This window comes from Danaus plexippus, chromosome 17, assembly GCF_018135715.1.
Source record: "Danaus plexippus chromosome 17, MEX_DaPlex, whole genome shotgun sequence".
NCBI classification, from domain to species: Eukaryota; Metazoa; Arthropoda; class Insecta; order Lepidoptera; family Nymphalidae; genus Danaus; species Danaus plexippus.
Window position 1 is genome coordinate 4,422,664 of NC_083548.1, and position 17,735 is coordinate 4,440,398.

Consider the following 17,735-nt stretch of genomic DNA (forward strand, 5'->3'; position numbering starts at 1 on the left):
ACGATATATTTATACATATAGCGTTAGGTTAAAGACATAAGTGTCACTCTGTTTTTACTGGAACAATAATTAAAATTAGCATTCGTTAATGCGTTCTTCATGACTAAATTGATGAAGCCTAGAAAAAGACATTAAAATTCATATTGGTTTGACTGTATGAAGTTTAATTTCAAAGCGAGTAATAAATATGATATATATGGTTGACTGATAAAATAAATAACGCTGGATAATTCTACTAATCTAAAAGAATCATATTTTATTAATTAAATCTTTTGACCTTTTCTTTGAAATACTTGAACTTTTGATCCATTAATCAAATTAATAGAAACATATTCTTTACCAGAGCACTATAAGTTAAATTTATAGTGTGCAGAAAGAAATCGTTAATAGGTGTAATTGGTTGCAATAAAAATATAAATGTTTTCTTGTGTAACCTAACAAACGGCTCTTACGTAAGATTTGTTTTATATGAATGAAACTACTTTTTACGACTGGGCACTAACATTATTTGGTAATCAATTATCGAAGTAAAACAATTCACATATACAGCTATAACTTTAAAGCTTAATTGCTTTCAGCTTCTAAAACATTTGTGCCCGATTTCAAACTTATTCCGAACGATCGGAGTGGCCCAACTTAAAATACACTTGTACTTTGCGATAAGCTTATACAAAATCCTAAGCCCTTACTTTGTTTAAACTTGCAATGTACTTAGAGACGGTACAAACTTCTGATCATTAATTTCGAATTCTTAAGAAATTTGTAAGAGAGTCATTCAAATGACTTCTTTTAAACTTTTAATGGTATCTATCAAAACAAGAATACCCAAGGAAGATATTCTTATGCATTAGTTCAATGTTCCATGTCAGAGCCAATCGTGAATCTAAAGCATTTTCTACAGAATTCGAGCACACGTGTGTTTTTGAATACAGTTACTTGTACACAGATGGCCCGTGTTTTATTGTAATGAACACGAAATCGTGACGACCCATAATGTTTCAGTGTTCAGTACGAATTGGTTACGGAACGTCTTCCTCGTTGTGCAAATACGTTTTGAATTAAGGTCATAACAGAATAATATCGATATTGAAAGAGTGAGAAGTATAAAGAATATATAGACAAACAATTTACAAACATCAATTTAATTGTACTTACTGCGTAGATTTCCATTGTTTCACAAATTATTAGCATTGCTATCAGCAACGCTGCAGGCATAAATTTTGATTTCAAAATAAAAATAGCTTTGCATCATTAATAATACGCTTTCAAATCTCCCATAGTTAGAGAAATATCTGATGAGGTTGATAAATTGGATTGAATTTCGAAGTACGTATATTGATATAAACGTATTCAAATAGCATCACGTAATGTATCTAGAGATGAATTAAATTCACACATCGTTACGAAATCCACAATCAAGAGATTGTGGACATAAAATTTTAAAAAGTTATTATAATTGATGAATAAATAATACAACTTAACATGTCGAGTGATGGGGTGAAGATATTATAATCACGGACCGACCGCTTGAAATGCAACCAGGTCACGACACTTGAAAAGTACATCCGACCAGATTCAAATGTAGTGTCGCCAAGGCTTTCACTTTGAAATAGAACCTTTTCAAGATAGCATCTCATTTACAAAATAAAAGATGTCCCTTACAGCATATAAACTAAAATAGAAGTCTAATATTGACTTCTAAATAAAAATTTACCTTTGAATATACGTAAATATCTCACACGTAGCTATAAAGTGTGTCAATTCATCACTCGCTTGTCAATGTTATCTCAGTTTTTATCCCATTAGCTCCAGTGCGTTAACCTTTTTGTATTAAATAATGTTGCCTCTACATTAACTAGGTGTGACTTTCGTCAAACTCGCTAGGTTTCTACACGCTAGCACTAATATGAAACTAAATGAGTTTCAGTTACCATGTACGAAAATATTATCGAATTCATATAATTTATTTTAAAATAGTAGTTTTGTACTTTATTTCACAAGAAAACGATTACAAATTTGCAATAATAATTGCATGATTTTATTGCACTATAACTTATTGGCGATAAGATAAGGAATTGCGTAAATATCAGTGTCGAAAGTTATGATTCCTCAAAACATCCTGATGAGAACGGTCCCTTAGATAGACATTACCGCAAGATAAACTTTATATAGCAATAACCAATAAGCTTATTACAAAACTGGAACAACCGATATGTAAGTCTATTAGATGGTATCAATTACTCAAGTATCATTTGAATAAAAACGATATCACAAGACATTTAATACATATTTGTGACACTGAGATATAAATTAATACGCGTTTATGTGTTATTACAACAAATACAATTACAATAGACTTATAATAATATTTAATAGTTGAAGTAATACGATACAACAGAAAACTAGTTGTATTCCGTAGGAAAGCCTTCCGTGCCTTTATTATTATTATATAATTCTACAATGAAGGTAAACCTAACTTATCACATATAGATTTTAAACGAAATAATTTACGTATTTGACCCTAAATTTGATGGTTTTTATGTTAAAAACAGGTCGTCCTATTTAGGGGGTATTTTTTTAAATATAAAATACTTTTACCTATACTTTAAAAATCGAAACTCAGTCGAAGTATACTAAAATAAAATTGTAATTCTAAAAAAAAACTAACACGTCCGTTAAAACTAAAAATGTCGTAAGAGACAATAAAATATTAGACAAACATGAAAACAGAGGAAATGACACGGTAGCCCAAGTCAGCGACCTACTTGACGAGGCAGAACAAATGCCGTAAAATACTTGTCAAAGTGCCAAGTTTAGCACTGTATCAAGAATATCGTGGACACATATATAGCAAAGAAACTAAAGTGCTAGATTGACTCTTCTTGACCGCTTTGCAGTTTGAACTATTAACAGTTTTGGACGTTAAATGTAACGAATTACTGATAAATAGTTTGTAACTATTATAAAACTTCTGGTATAAAACTAGGACAGCAATTCGTTTCCATTATAAAATGAAGAAAAATGAATGTTTATAATTCATAATGGTTTTGAATTTAAATTTATTCCATTTAAATTTTCCCTTTACAAAGCGATTTTTACGGAACGATAAGAAGCCAGTTTAAGGAATATCAGTTGAATTCGAGTAACAAATTGGCGTCCCTAATCATAAGAAGAAAATCCTCTGAATTCTCGCAAGATAATAGATATTCAAATCGAATTAAGAATCTGCGTTTTGATTACTGCAGACAAATTGTAATTTATTTTCCTTTATATTTTTATCTAATAACAAATAATTCGCCTATAATATGATGTTGTCCCCAAAATATTGATATATATTTTATTTTAATATTTAAAAATATTGCAAATAAATGAAATACCAAAATTCTTTAAGTTATTAGTTTAATGGGATATATAATTTATATTGTTCTAAGTAATATTTCGAGCATTTAAATAATATAAAGAAAAATGTACAACGATCACGCGATTGCCCAAAAGCGAATTGATTTATTAGTAAAGGTTCGACAGCATGATGTATTTACTAATAGCAATATTTCACAAAAGCAGACAAGTTATCAATGAAAAAAATATTAGTTTTTTACTAGGTTTTAATTACGCAGTGTAAATTTTAATGTTATAAATATAACATAAACAAAATTATTTTACAAGACTCTTCAATTCTTAATACACTGTGTATTTTATAATGTCGGAGGTTCTTATTAAATATGTTCATCGTATAATTTTTATTTCACTCGTACAGTATTCCGTTCACTTGATGGTTTGTAGTATTTCAAAAAGCAAACTAATGCATAATATTTTAAGATACGTAAGTACGTGCTTCAATCGTCATACGTGATGTTACAATCAGATCTTAATTAAGAGAAATGTAATATAAAAATGTACAGCGTGCTCATTAATTGCATTAATTAAAGAATTTTCGCATGCCAACCCTGAAGTAGTAAAAACGTTGGGGGTAATTGGAGTGAGAAATTCCCCACTACATAATAGTCGACATTTTTTGTTATGAACTGTTGTCTTAGAAATTTAATTTCAAAAGACGTGCAGCAGCCCTAATTAAGATTCAAGAGCCTTTAAAGGGTCTAATCTAAACTCGCAAAACAGGATGTATATTCTTTTGACATTGTGTTAAAGAAGTCAGCGATTTGAACAATCAGACCGCAACAATAATTTTCCTCTAGACTTTACAGTTACAACCTACATTTTAAAACTCATTGTAGTGTTCTTCGATGAAGCATAACACTAGTACACATTATGACCATAAACATACTGGATTTACGTTACGCGTCAAAATTCATTCTATTATCTATTACGAAGGTTTTAGAATTTTGTCTGGATAAAATAATCATTCAAATACATTGTGCAACAATAAAACATTATAAATTTTAATTTTGTTTAATAAATTGATTAAATATGTATTTTTCAAACCAACATGAACGAATCAATAAAAATTATACACCTGTTCATGCACGAACTTGAAAATTCATACACTATTGACATAAGTTATGTTGACATAATATGTATTTTTGTATTTTCAAAGTGATCATCATTAGCGCTTTGAAAAGAAAATCTAGACTTATACATGTCTCATAATACGTTCCACAAATAAATCCCCTTGACCTGGACAAACTGACGCTCAGAGAGATATGAACGAAAATGACAGCAAAACCGCATGACGTCACTAGCATCTTAGAAAACCGGACTTAGTAAATTGTTATACAAAATTTTCTCTATAAGTCATATATTTACATAACATATGATTCATAGCATCATCCAATTAGAATTTCGTTTTTGTTATCACAATTCGTAGTAAACCTATACTTAAGCTCTTAGTAAATTAAACTATTAACTGTTACAGCAATGACTAGTATTGTTTGCTTCATTACATTTAAATTTTAGTCTGATATCGGAATACTAATCACTTAAGTCATTTCTCATTGTGTTTCATATTACTAATGGTAATCGTCAATAATTAAAAAAATAAGTATAGTATTTACATTGACATGTAAGCAAATGTCATTACATGTTAATTACTTATTTCGGTTTTGAAATTAATTTGTTTTTATTTCACTTTTTCAAACCAGCATCTTGCGCTACCATTAATAACATCAAATTTTGTTATTTAATCCAGAAAAATATAAATTAAGTTGCGATTTAATTAATGAGATATAATTTACAACTAGTGTTGATATCTAATTCAATGTTGCTCAATTACAGATCATGTAACAAGGCACCATGGACATTTCAGTTTTCCGTAATTACCTCTTTTTGTTCAGTCGGAGTGCTGGTCCTGACCCCGGTCAGGTCTTTCCACCTGAGGACACCCATGACGGCGTGTCGCACCCACGAGCCTCGCCTACCGGTCCTGGCGTTAGACAGTTCATCTACCACACCACATAAAACAGAATTCACCACCAAACCCCTCCCAGGTCCATCTTTTTCGCTTTTAAGCGCCACTTCGCTAATAGGTAATGATCTTCTTTCCCTCATAAAGCCCGGAGAAGTGTCGCGGTGAAGATTTTTAACGCATTCCCATTCTTACATCACACGCATCATTAATCATCATAATCCAACATCACAGGCTAAATCGTTTATTTTTATTATGAGATTTCGGGTCACTCAGCTGCTTCTTCCCACAACTTTTATAATAGGATGAAAACTGTCCAAAAAGATTAATTAACTGTAGTAACGTATAAAAATAATGAACTTTCACTTCGCACCGGTACTATCGTCCTCCAATGTTGACTGTTCAAAAACAATCTAATATTTTGAAAGCACTTGAATATTTGTTACAAATGTGTAACAGTTCCAGTAACGAATCACTGTATGAAAAAGTCCAAAATTATAAGCTGCACTCGCGGATTTTATGCACGCTGAATCAAAACTTAGAAAATACGATCGAGTCATTCAGATACTATAGTCGAAGCATAACAAACATTACGTCTTTCCGCGTAAACGTTCGGCAACCGAATGGCGATTGGCGCGTGCCACATGCTTCCACCACCGGTTAAACTAAAGGTTTTTGTATCTCTTTCTATATTATGGTTCTTCTTAACATTAGACAAGGACAACGAGTGCATTCAACTTTCAGATGCAAGCGGTGAATAAGAGACGAGACAGGTGAATGTAGCAAAGCAAAAACAAAATGTACGAAAAATCTGTACAATAAGAATTTTAACCTAAAATTTTTTATTTATAAATCAAAAAAAATAATAATTATATAATATACATACATATGGGTACAAAACTATTGCAACCGTGATATCTTTCAGCCAAATTTTGTTTACATATAGATGAAGTGTCCAAATAGAATTGCAATAAAGGAGCGCATTTGTATGTAGGAGTGGTGCGTGGGAATATCCGGTTTGCAGCGAAGCGTAGCCGCACAGGGAGCAATTGGGACAAGGATTCAACAGGTAACTAGCGCAGCTGCTTCCGAAACCCAAAATGGCTGGGAAATCTTAGAAAGATCGCCATCCGTCGTACAAGGAAGGAAGTGGTTCTTGTTTCACTCTACTGTTACAAGTTCTTTCACATAATTCACTATTTTATGAAGTATTCAATTTTCAAACGAATTATTTAGTGTTACCTCAAATAGGATGTGGCTAAAATGTCGATTTATTCATTGAAATTCTGTTTCCAATATTTGGTTAACCGTTAACGTCAGCACTCGCGACTGTAATAACTCTGTTAAAATACAATATTATTTATGTTTTGATAAAGTTTATTTACTGTTTTTATTGATTTTACGAAGCAAATAATACAGTGATATTTTACTATTTACAAGTATCTTAGCTTTAAGACATTAATAAGTGTTAAGAATATGAAAAGACTTCTCCGATCGTGGTATAGGAATGCTCTGTTTTGTCCGCGGTTTTGCTTTATAAACATCCTATTATTTCTGTAAATTTTTCAGTAACACTCTCTCTTTACCTAAAATTCCATATATACTGTCAAAGCTTTGTTTGCCAAATAAACAAAATCTTTGATGTCATGTAATTCATTAACACATAATATGCGACAAGTTTAGAATTAAATTGAACTCTATTACATATGACACAATTAAATTACTATGTAATTTACATATGAATTCACTTAAAAATTTTCAATATTATTAAGAAAATGTATAACGATTTTGCTAACGATAATTTGTTATAACAAAGGGTTTTTTTTATAATAAATGAAAGTTAAAATTTGTATCATCACTTTCCAAAGTCGGTTGACATAAAATTTTATACGGACGGCACCTAACTTTCATTGTAAATGTTATTTTGAAAGAACTGGTATTTTCTCTTTCTATAAACGTAGCATGACGTGCGCTGATTTAATCATATGTTATTTAATATTACTACAGTATAAAAGTATTCGCCTTTGAAGTGCAAACCGTATATATATAATAAAAAACAAAATTCCAAATCCAAAGCCTATTCATGTTGAAAGACGTAAAAATACCACATTTCATTAAAATTTGATAAGCTGTAGGTACAGAACCTAAGTACTCATTTTCACTGACATCCTAAACGTAGACCGCTCTAATTGTTTATATCTAAAAACAAAGAAACTATCGGTGTTGAGTTAACAATGCAAAGTCATACTAAGGATACGGCAATGGAACACACGAGATTATAATATCCGATTTGTGAACGTGACAATTATTCATAATAATAACAGGCTTTAGATTTCATATACATAAATCTGTAATCATTTAGTTAAACACGACTGTAATTATAGGATTACCATGTTAATATTAGAAGAGTCGTTAATATTTCAACGCTTTATAATCTTACATAATCGATATTCAATCATTCAAGTACATCGATTAGTTACAAAAGCTTTGAAATTAAATAATGGAACAGAACTTTGTAAATATATGTCGTATTGTTATCTTTAAAGATAACAATTAGTTATCAATAGTAGTAAAGGTTCTAAGAATTTGTAATTATGTCGCACTACATTAGTGAACTTCTGTATCTCGGAAAAGATAAGACTTGTTTAAACAAACAACAACCCTTTCCAATTTGTTGTTATGAAGTCCTGTATGCTCAGTCCAAGTTTGAATCGTCACAGCGTACGAGGCGTACTCAGTTTCTTTTCATTTGAAACGCAGATTAAATTATGCATGAAAAACTGTTGATACAAAAACAATAATACTTATTATTACTTTAAATTATGCATTAATATAATTTATGTAAGTTTCGTTAAAGATTTTAAATAATGCATAAAAATTTCAGTAAACTATTTGATTGTCTGCTTTTCGCGAAACAAACTACATATGTAGGTACGTAATAATAAAGGTACGTAGTCGCGGTAGATTAAAAATGTTTTCCTATCTCAAACAAAGTCGCCGGAAAACAGTTGTAGTGAAAACGCAACGTGACATACATCGTCATATTTTAATTAGGACAGATGATAAATTTCTTGGAACGGCTGAAGAAGACGTCTATTTAAAAACTAGACTACGAGACCAGACCTAGAATGAGATAAATACTTTAAAATAATGTTATAATTAATCGTTATGAAGATCGTACCAAATTACAATATTTGCCAAGAAATAAAAAAAAACACGATTCCTGAAAGGATGATTACGCAACCGTTGCATTATGTAATCTCTCGTTTGGAGGTCGTTAGCATCGGCGTAGTGCTAGACTGCTATACTTTAAATAGACTGCAAGTTTATATTAATATAGAGTTACATATTTTTAGATGCGCTATGTTTATTAAAACAGCTTAAAATAACATGATTTCCAACGAAATACAACAGTATTACTGAATACAATACATTTCACATTCAGTTAATGAGTTGAAATGTCAAGTCTCGGTCGGGAATTGATCGTACCAATTAATTCGCGACCATTGTTATTATATTGTTACCGAAATTTTTGTTTTGTTATTGTACATTATGTTAATTTTAATGTATTTTATTTTATGTTTATTTTGTCTGCGGTTTTGTTTGTTTTGAACTTTAAATTCTGTAATAATTTTTAGATTATAAAAAGAATTAACAAATTTATTACTTATTATTTATTTCTATATAAGTACGTTAGTGAAAATTTAGAGTGAAGTTGTTTAAAGGCCCTCATTATTTTTCTACTTTGTTGTATCATATACGAACATTTATTCTTTATTTTTATTTGATATATTCCACTCCAGTAATTACATTTAAAATCAAAACATAAATCTGTTATTGCGCAAGTTATTTGGCGTACCACACTTATGTAAATTATAGTGGCCTACATACAAACAAGATGTATGTAACCTCATTACTGATTTTCTCTTTCAATTCCATTCAGGGGAATCACCGGGGACAGAGTACAGATACAATAAAACTCATCACATTGAAAGGGTTTTATACATCTGTACCGGTTATAATAAAGAAAAGAAGGTTTCATATGTTTATAATAGCTATGATATAAGAATTCCATATTTAAAACGCCTATGTCATGCGTATAAAGAACTAGGTCCCGTTTTTATACCGATGACCTCAGTCCTTGCCAAGATAATTCAACCAGCATCCGTACATGAACGATTTTGCAGTACCACTGCAGTGTTGTCCATTGCCAAGTTTAGGTAGACATGAGACGGATTGGCGGTGTTAGAATCTGTATACACGAAATTTGCCAAACCTTTACACGAGTGAAACAAACCACCAATAGAATACGTAATTTCGAAATACATTTTGTATTTATATACTTTTTTTGGCCGTATAGGGTTCCTTTCTAAGTACGAAGATGCTTTTATACATACGACTAGTATCCTTTTGTAATCGGGATATTATTAACTGAAGGTCAATCAGTCACCGCAAGTCACGGGCCAATGGATGCTTCAGTATGTTGAATTGAATGTCTACATATTATGTATATTATATAACAATAGTTCTATCTGTTCTGTCTGTCCTGTCTGTGCAAACAAAATTATCAATTTGGTTTGATAAATAATATATTTTCATCTCGTCTGTTAAGTAATCGAAACGTCGGGTAAAATACAAAATAGAATTATATTTACGCGTCATGCAACCGAAAATCATAGTGTTATTAAAATTGCATCGCGAAAACCTGTCATATCATCAATTTATAAAGACTTTGGTAATATTTATAGTACTTCAAAAAACAAAAGAAAATTATGTAACAATACTCCTTAGTTTTAAATATAATATTATATAGTATATTTAACAAGGTCAGAAATTGTGTCTTGGTTTGTCTGTGCGCTTACAAAATAATCTCTGACACCTGGAAGAGTTTTAACGGGACTGCTACCTGGCAGATGGCGGATATTGATGGATTAATACCTAAGATGTTATTACAGCAAAAAACGACTTGGCAGCATCCTTAAAACTATCAAATAGATATGTCTGACTCACCTATATAAAATAAACCTTTTTCAAAGCTCACAGCTATGTAGCTACCTACTTCCACTTATAAAAAATAAATTCTCAATAGTAAGGAAGCATAACTGAAACACTAAATTCACGAAACTAAAAAAGATGACTTATTCTCTAATACTTAATTGGATATAGATTTTTGTAAAGGACGAAATGAATTTAAAATAACACATTCCCAAGTTATTATTTACAAAACATAGTCCTCCAATGGTTGAGAGCACTACCTTAGTTATGTCATTAAGAGGCTATATGATTTTATTGAATATTAATTTACTTTATCGATAGTTTTTACTTAAACATTCGCCATGATGCCAGGTGAATACTTTATCTTAGACTTTCAGATGCTTTTCAGATTTAATTGCGAAGCAAATAAATAATTTAATAAAATACGAGCTTTTTTAGTTCACGTGAAAATTTGCGTTTATCATTATTAAAAAAGAAAGTTATTTAATTAGACTTATTATTCATAGTTTTTTCATTATAACAATCAAAGACTCAACCTTGTTAATATTAAAGTAAATTATTTTAATAAAGTAAATTTCTCAGATATGATGAAAAGGTTTTAAGCTATTAATATATCTACAGTTTCTTGGAAGTGTAAGAACAAAGGGACGAGTTAATGCAAGCTTCCGCCACAACATTTTCGTGTAGAAGAAATCATAACAACATACAAATACATTGGTTATTTTTAATTGTAATGTTGTTTGTTTATCTTTTAAATCGACAATGTGAGAATTTTAACTTTCTTTATATATACCTATTAACGGTTATATAGTTTTTTTATTTATCGTAGTTTCATAATGTCTATAGAATCTTCCGTAATAATCTCATTGGCAACACTTGTAGGCGACTTATCGACGTGGTAAAACCATTTAGTTTTTTTTTCTATTTGCTGATATTATTTATTTCTGAATTAATGACGATCGAGGTTTTAATAGAAAGTTTTATTAATTACTTCTTCATAATGAATAATAATAAAGTATGGCTATATTACAAATGTACATAGGTAGGTATTGTATTCAATACATTCGTACCTTATAAATTAAGTAATTTGAAACTTTTGTTTTAACATTTATAGTGTTATTGTCTTATTATTTGGTCCCAAGTAAGGACAAATTTAACTAAGTAATTGACAAATATCGTTATGACTTGAGCAAATCGATTATTATTATTTTTAATAAGAAATATTACAACAGCATAATTGCGAGCTAGTTTATTGTCCTCGTGAAACAGCACTCCAGCGCTTAGTTTACTGTTTACTTGCTAATTATGTGTAAGTGACGTCTATAATAAAGATTCCCCCCTTTTAAATGTTCCACTAGAACAAGTCTATTATTGCTACAAACAATAGACCTCATAGGCCGTTTCAGTAAACTGGAGACCTTAAAGTACTCACAGGACGGTATCTTCTAAGAATCTCTTTGACTCATGTTTGACTCAAGTTGTTGGGCGAATAACTGGTGGGTCAAATTTTCGTCCAAGACGAGGAAGACTAAATAATTTTAAGGATCACATGACGTAAGGATCCTAGTAAACCAGTCTTTAGCATCTATTTTTATTTAGTTTGTAAACAAATATAACATAAATCAATAATACTTTATATGCATAAGTAACAAATTGCGATGATACTTAATATTACTTTTAGATGTCACATCGAATGTTTGTCTCTGTGAGCAATAACTGGCAAATATGATAATACATTCACAATTCTTGGGTTTTGTGTAGATATGAGTGAAACGAAGATATGAGTGAAACGAAGATGAGTGAAATATTCTATATGTAGGTATGAGTGTGCATGAGAAATTCATGTTCGCTGATATTTAATACAATGCTAATCAACATTTCCTTTTAATCATCATCTTCATTTTTAATGTTTCTCTGTATAGATCATACTTAAGACAAAGTATTCCATGATTTTAGATGATTTTTATTCTAATTATAAAATGAACGAAATAAAATTTCAATAAAAAGAAAGACTTTTTTATAATCTTAACAATAATAATTTAACTTTTAGTTTAAACTGCCACACTGGCATTTTTACTATTTGAACAATAAAATTCTCGAGTAGTTAATCGCGTAAGAGAGAAATATGTAAATTTTGTAAACAAATTAGGGAGGGTGAATTTTAAATGAGTGATTAAATCTTTATATTTTCATGCTTAAAACTAATTTCGGAACAAAATTTATGTTTATAAACTACCTAATATAGTAAGCTTTTTGACTTTTCCTAAATTTATTTCTTATACTACCTTCGTTGATATATTAAGAATTGTAATAATAAAAAAATATAAAGATTGTATCATAGTTGTAAAATGTTTGTTAAAGTTTTCAAAGAATTAAAAATCTTAATATTTTTACATAGTGTCGTTGGAAATAATATTTATCATTGAAGCAGAAATTAGGAAAATATGTACGTTTTAAAAATAAAGATCCATTTTAATAATAGTTACTCAAGCGTTTTAATTCATAAATATTGTGAGAATATTTAAGTTGCTTTTACTGTAACGATATTGGTTAAACAGAATCGCCTATGAAGGGATAGTAGGAGAAGGTATATTTGGTAGGATCTATCCCTTGAGAAGAGATATTTGGCATGCGAAATACTAATTACCTTTAGATATACCGTAAAAGATAAAAGATAGTATTCAACAGCTAGAAAGTTTGAGACCATTCCGTTACGTCCGTGACAAGATAATGTTGATACGCTCCGTCTAACACCCCACGAACCTTCTTTATCATTTCCGACGTTTATTGTTCAACGAACCAAATATGACTGTTGAACCTGCGGTCATTGTACAACTATGAATCGCAGAAACACCAGTAAATATGTCTTATTATTGTAAGCGATGTGTCCATATATGTTCCTTTTTTAAATATAATCATTATTATACAGCTTCTGAATGTAAAGATTTAATTTTACAGCTACTTTGTTTTCGAATATAACTTGTCTATTTGTTTTCGATGTAGGTATAACAATGAAATTTTAAAGTTTTATATGATACTTACCACTAGTAAAAGTATTGTAACAACATGAGGTCTTTTTGTGTTTTTCCACTAAAGTATCGTTTAATCATTTTTTTAAATTTACCTGAGAAAAATACGGTGGCAGTACCGCCCTCTGGTCGTCCAGACGGGAACATTGTACTCGTTCAAGCAGTTCAAATAGTTCGTGTTGAGCGCGAGCGGTACCTGTCGTGGAGCTCCATGGCGCCCCAACGTGCTGCCGCCTGTTGACGATAAAAGGAAAATATTAGTTTCAACACTGACCGTTAGATGGCAGTCAAAACCTAACTATTTTTTTCTTTACCACTCTCGCGGTATATAATTGAACTGTGTGATACATGTCGTTGTAAACATTTTGAAATACATTGTTCTAAAATTTTATAAAATCGGTTTTTTTTCGCAAATATAATTTTTAGGTTTATTGTATTGTTTATTCTGTCTCTTCAAATAGAAAAATATTGAGAACATTTTTTCTTTTTATGCGTATAAATAGGAAAGCTCAAGTATTAAAATAGTTATAATACCATTTTGACGTGTGATCTCGATAATAATAATAATCTATTTCAAAAAAGTTTTTGTTATCGCCATAAACTCTTAGGGAGGGTTACATAAAATATTCAAATATCTGAAAGGCTAACGTAAACGATGACAGAAAAAAATAAATATTGCCTTCAAATGTATTCTGATATTTTAAATTTTAACAATACATTGCTAGCAGCCCCATCTAGCGGGCAGTTACAGCACTTTGTGTGGGTCAGGAATAATAGCCACATGTGATTTATTGACTCAATTAACTGACCATTCATTCATCCCGCATACTTTGCTTTATGACCTACGGTTTTTCGAATTAGATTCCCCACTAATCGCGAACCGGTTCTAGAGCAACTTAATCAAGCAATGTTTGTTTTTCGTCTGGGTCTAATTTCGTGGTGTTGAAAGGGTGAATTGTTAAGAGAAACGTAATTGCCGGCAGATGTGTTCGTTATGTTTTCATTTAATTAAAATTCAATAAAGTTTATAATGGTCCAATAGTTTACGAAGATTATGGCTAGGACAGGACACTTAAAATATTTTTTTGGTTAATAGTTTGTAACGTTTTTAACGATCACCTGTCTGCTAATTAAATGTATAATTATTAAAATTTATATGTGGCTTAATCGAATCAGTCTGTTAAACTATAATTTTATGGAAAAAGATATGTGACAACATTTTATAAATTTAGGGACGTTGAATTCATATTAATATTATATTAATTAAAATAATATACTTACACACTTTTTATTAGATTCCCTTTTCGATACTAATGAAACATTCCCTTTTCGATACTAATGAAATAAGTATATAAGTTAGTATGTATTTCTTTTGATTACTTAAATACATTTTAAAGTAATTGAAAGAGCAGACTGATGTCATAATTATTCTAAAAATGAGTCGGAAAATGTATTTAACGAGTGATGTTTTTTGTATGCATATAACGTGGAAGTAAAATTGCGATTACTTTTATAAATATTTTAGTACATTGGAGTGACATATTCTTCAATATTGTACTTTAATACTACTAATTTAAGGTTGTTAATAAAATTGCGAAACTTTTAAAGTTACGCTAAAATTCTGGGTACAATTGAATATTTATTTATTGTTACCTTTTAAATTAAGGTTACCTATATTTTGAAGATAAATTAATAGTTGTGATTTGTATTCATCGATATGACGGCATCCCTTTAGTAAAAAAATAAATGAGTAATTCAAGTGTCAGGATGTGAACACATGTGAAGAATTTTTTTCAAAGTATCCCTGATAAAATGATATGTAGTTTTTTTATGAATCTTAGCTTCGAAACAAATATTTGGTTTAAAATTAATTCTCTTGAATTATACAGTAAGCATTTCAAATAGCTACTGAAATTATACATTAATATTTAATACGTAGCATGAAAAAGTAAAAGGAAACTCCAAAGGGTGTTATTTATTCAAAACTCAAAACGCTTTCTATTGACAAATTGTAAAACAAAACTTCGCTTTAACGAAAATACAGAAAGCTTTAAACAGAACAGGGAACATTTCTATTTGTATTTAACTTTCCCAATTAGCGTCTTATCTTAACAATCACTGAAGTTAAGAATTCAACCTTTGCAACCTTCAAGGGGCTTATATGCGGGATGATTGTTTGAAATATTTTCTGTTTTGAAGGAAAACATCTTCGTTAAATATATGTATATAAATGAAATTAAATAAATTACCAAAGAAATCAGAAAAAAATACCGGCGTTCAGTGTTACCAGTTAACAAAATACAAATATATGTAGATATGTATAAAAGCAACATAGTCATAAAGGTAATGATTTCTAGTTCTTTTTCTAATAATGTTCTTTCATTATAGTAATGTCTTCGTTATATTAATATTATTTTAATTTTCAGCAGTTTCAGCCGAGAATGGACGTGGGGAGACTAATTAATTACTCTGCTAATTTCGGTAGACTTATGCGGAACACGTTCATCTCCAGAGTATTAACATGCAAAGGGGGATATCGTAGACTAACAGTTCACATGAGTTACACATTCATATATATACTATATATGTTTTGGCACGGCCTATTTATGGAAATATCGTTTGCTTGTGAAGTTTCTTGATAAATTACAGCCTTATCCCAATCGATCGTATTACAAGATCGATATTAGTTACAGTTCGTTATGCGTGACTGAGTCAGCTTATTTATATAATATACACAATAAATTATGATTTATGTAATATTTCACAGCATACAAAAAAATATAAAATAAATTATTACATTGTATAAGTACATATGGTATCATTTATTTATATAGTACAGTAGAAAAGATAAAAATTTATAATACAAAAACATAGTAAATAATTTTTCTGAATAAATTTGGTATAATTATAAAAATCACTGTAGAAATTTCGAAACATTTCAAAAGCAAAAACAAAATATACTTCAGAAGACATACTTGAAGGTACAAAAGGCTTTTAAAAGTGTCTGGAATAACAAAGCGACGCTTCTCAGCCAAGGCTTCCCTAGGCAAATGGGTGAGGGGTATTTTAGGGGAGCACTTAGTAACATTCCACGGCATCCCATAAGCATTGTGTATGTGAAACCGGAAAATTTTATGGATGATCCCATTTCGGAGATATGCTATTTTCAAGTAGGGGTATTAAACCGCTTGTTTTGCCTCACACAACGTTCATGTATTGTTTTACCATCGTCAAGTACCTATTCATACAAATCACAATATCCATCAGAATATTAAACAAATTTAATTGTATTAATAATTATTTTATCAAACTTAATTAACATCCTATTTCAAATAGATCCTTAATTACATTGCACATTTTTTCGGTTTCCGTTCATGTTGATTTTGTTTATGAACGGATGTAAATAATTTTGCAGTCGATTTTTTAACAGGTTAATAAAAAAAACAAATTTTGAACTTCGAATAATTATAGAACCGAATTCAAAATCTAAATCCACGAAATTTCCAACATACAATATTACTCCAATATTTTTTTTCTAAATTTCCTTCATAATGCTTCATTTAAAATGACTCGTGATTAAAGTACATTAAAAATGTAATAAGGAAGATTATATTTAGACGCCGAATCGTCGCGGGTATGTCAACTATTTCAATAAGAGTTACACCATATTACTACCCTGAAAGTATTATATGTCAGAAAAAGTTTCTAAACCTGCTTTATAAATTATATGGATGCCGCATAATCCTTAGCGGTAAATATCTGAATTATTCCCCATCGATGGAAAACCACTGCTATTGGACCAATTCCAAACCGAAATCCAGACACGATTATATTTAATGAAACGGATTGCTTAGATCGGTTTAATCTATTCCGTCCAAACCCGTAATACAGTAAGTAGGTAGGTAGACTTCAGAGGACGGGCGAACTGAGTAACAAGGTAATTCCATGAAGATGACTGAGAAAATTGTAATTCCAGACTATTGTAATGAGTTCTGTTTACTGTGTACGTAAGTGGTAAACAAAATATAGCATGATAGTTTGTGATTACATGATATTATCGGCACATTGAAAGGAAAAGATTGCTTCAAAATAGGAAACATTAATTATAAGTAAAAATCTAGAATTCATAAATTGAACAGATATTATTTATTATTTGAATGATTTGATTATTATTATTCTATTGTATACATTTTATTTGATTTTTCTGTATGCCGCAGTCGTCCGCCACGCAAATGTTTGCCTCCATTTGTAATAAAATATTGCATAATATAAAATCGCATTTCAATAATACATTTAAGTTTCCTTTAATCCGAGATGCAAGCAACATTAAAGTCTCGTCTCCTACTGAG

The 17,735-nt window shown here is 30.1% G+C and overlaps 1 protein-coding gene across 6 annotated transcripts in view; it reads right to left on the reverse strand.

Annotated features, from left to right (window-relative positions):
* The window catches only part of LOC116771070 (rap1 GTPase-activating protein 1), a 134,367-nt gene that overhangs the window by 39,198 nt on the left and 77,434 nt on the right, over window positions 1-17,735 (reverse strand). For 5 of the 6 annotated variants that reach the window (XM_061523119.1, XM_061523120.1, XM_061523116.1 and 2 more), the window contains one exon: window positions 13,482-13,620. In XM_061523119.1, the coding sequence (XP_061379103.1) occupies window positions 13,482-13,620 (139 nt within the window). Of the gene's footprint in view, window positions 1-5,277; window positions 5,981-13,481; window positions 13,621-17,735 lie in introns of those variants that run through there. The other variant, XM_061523118.1, reaches the window with a different exon arrangement.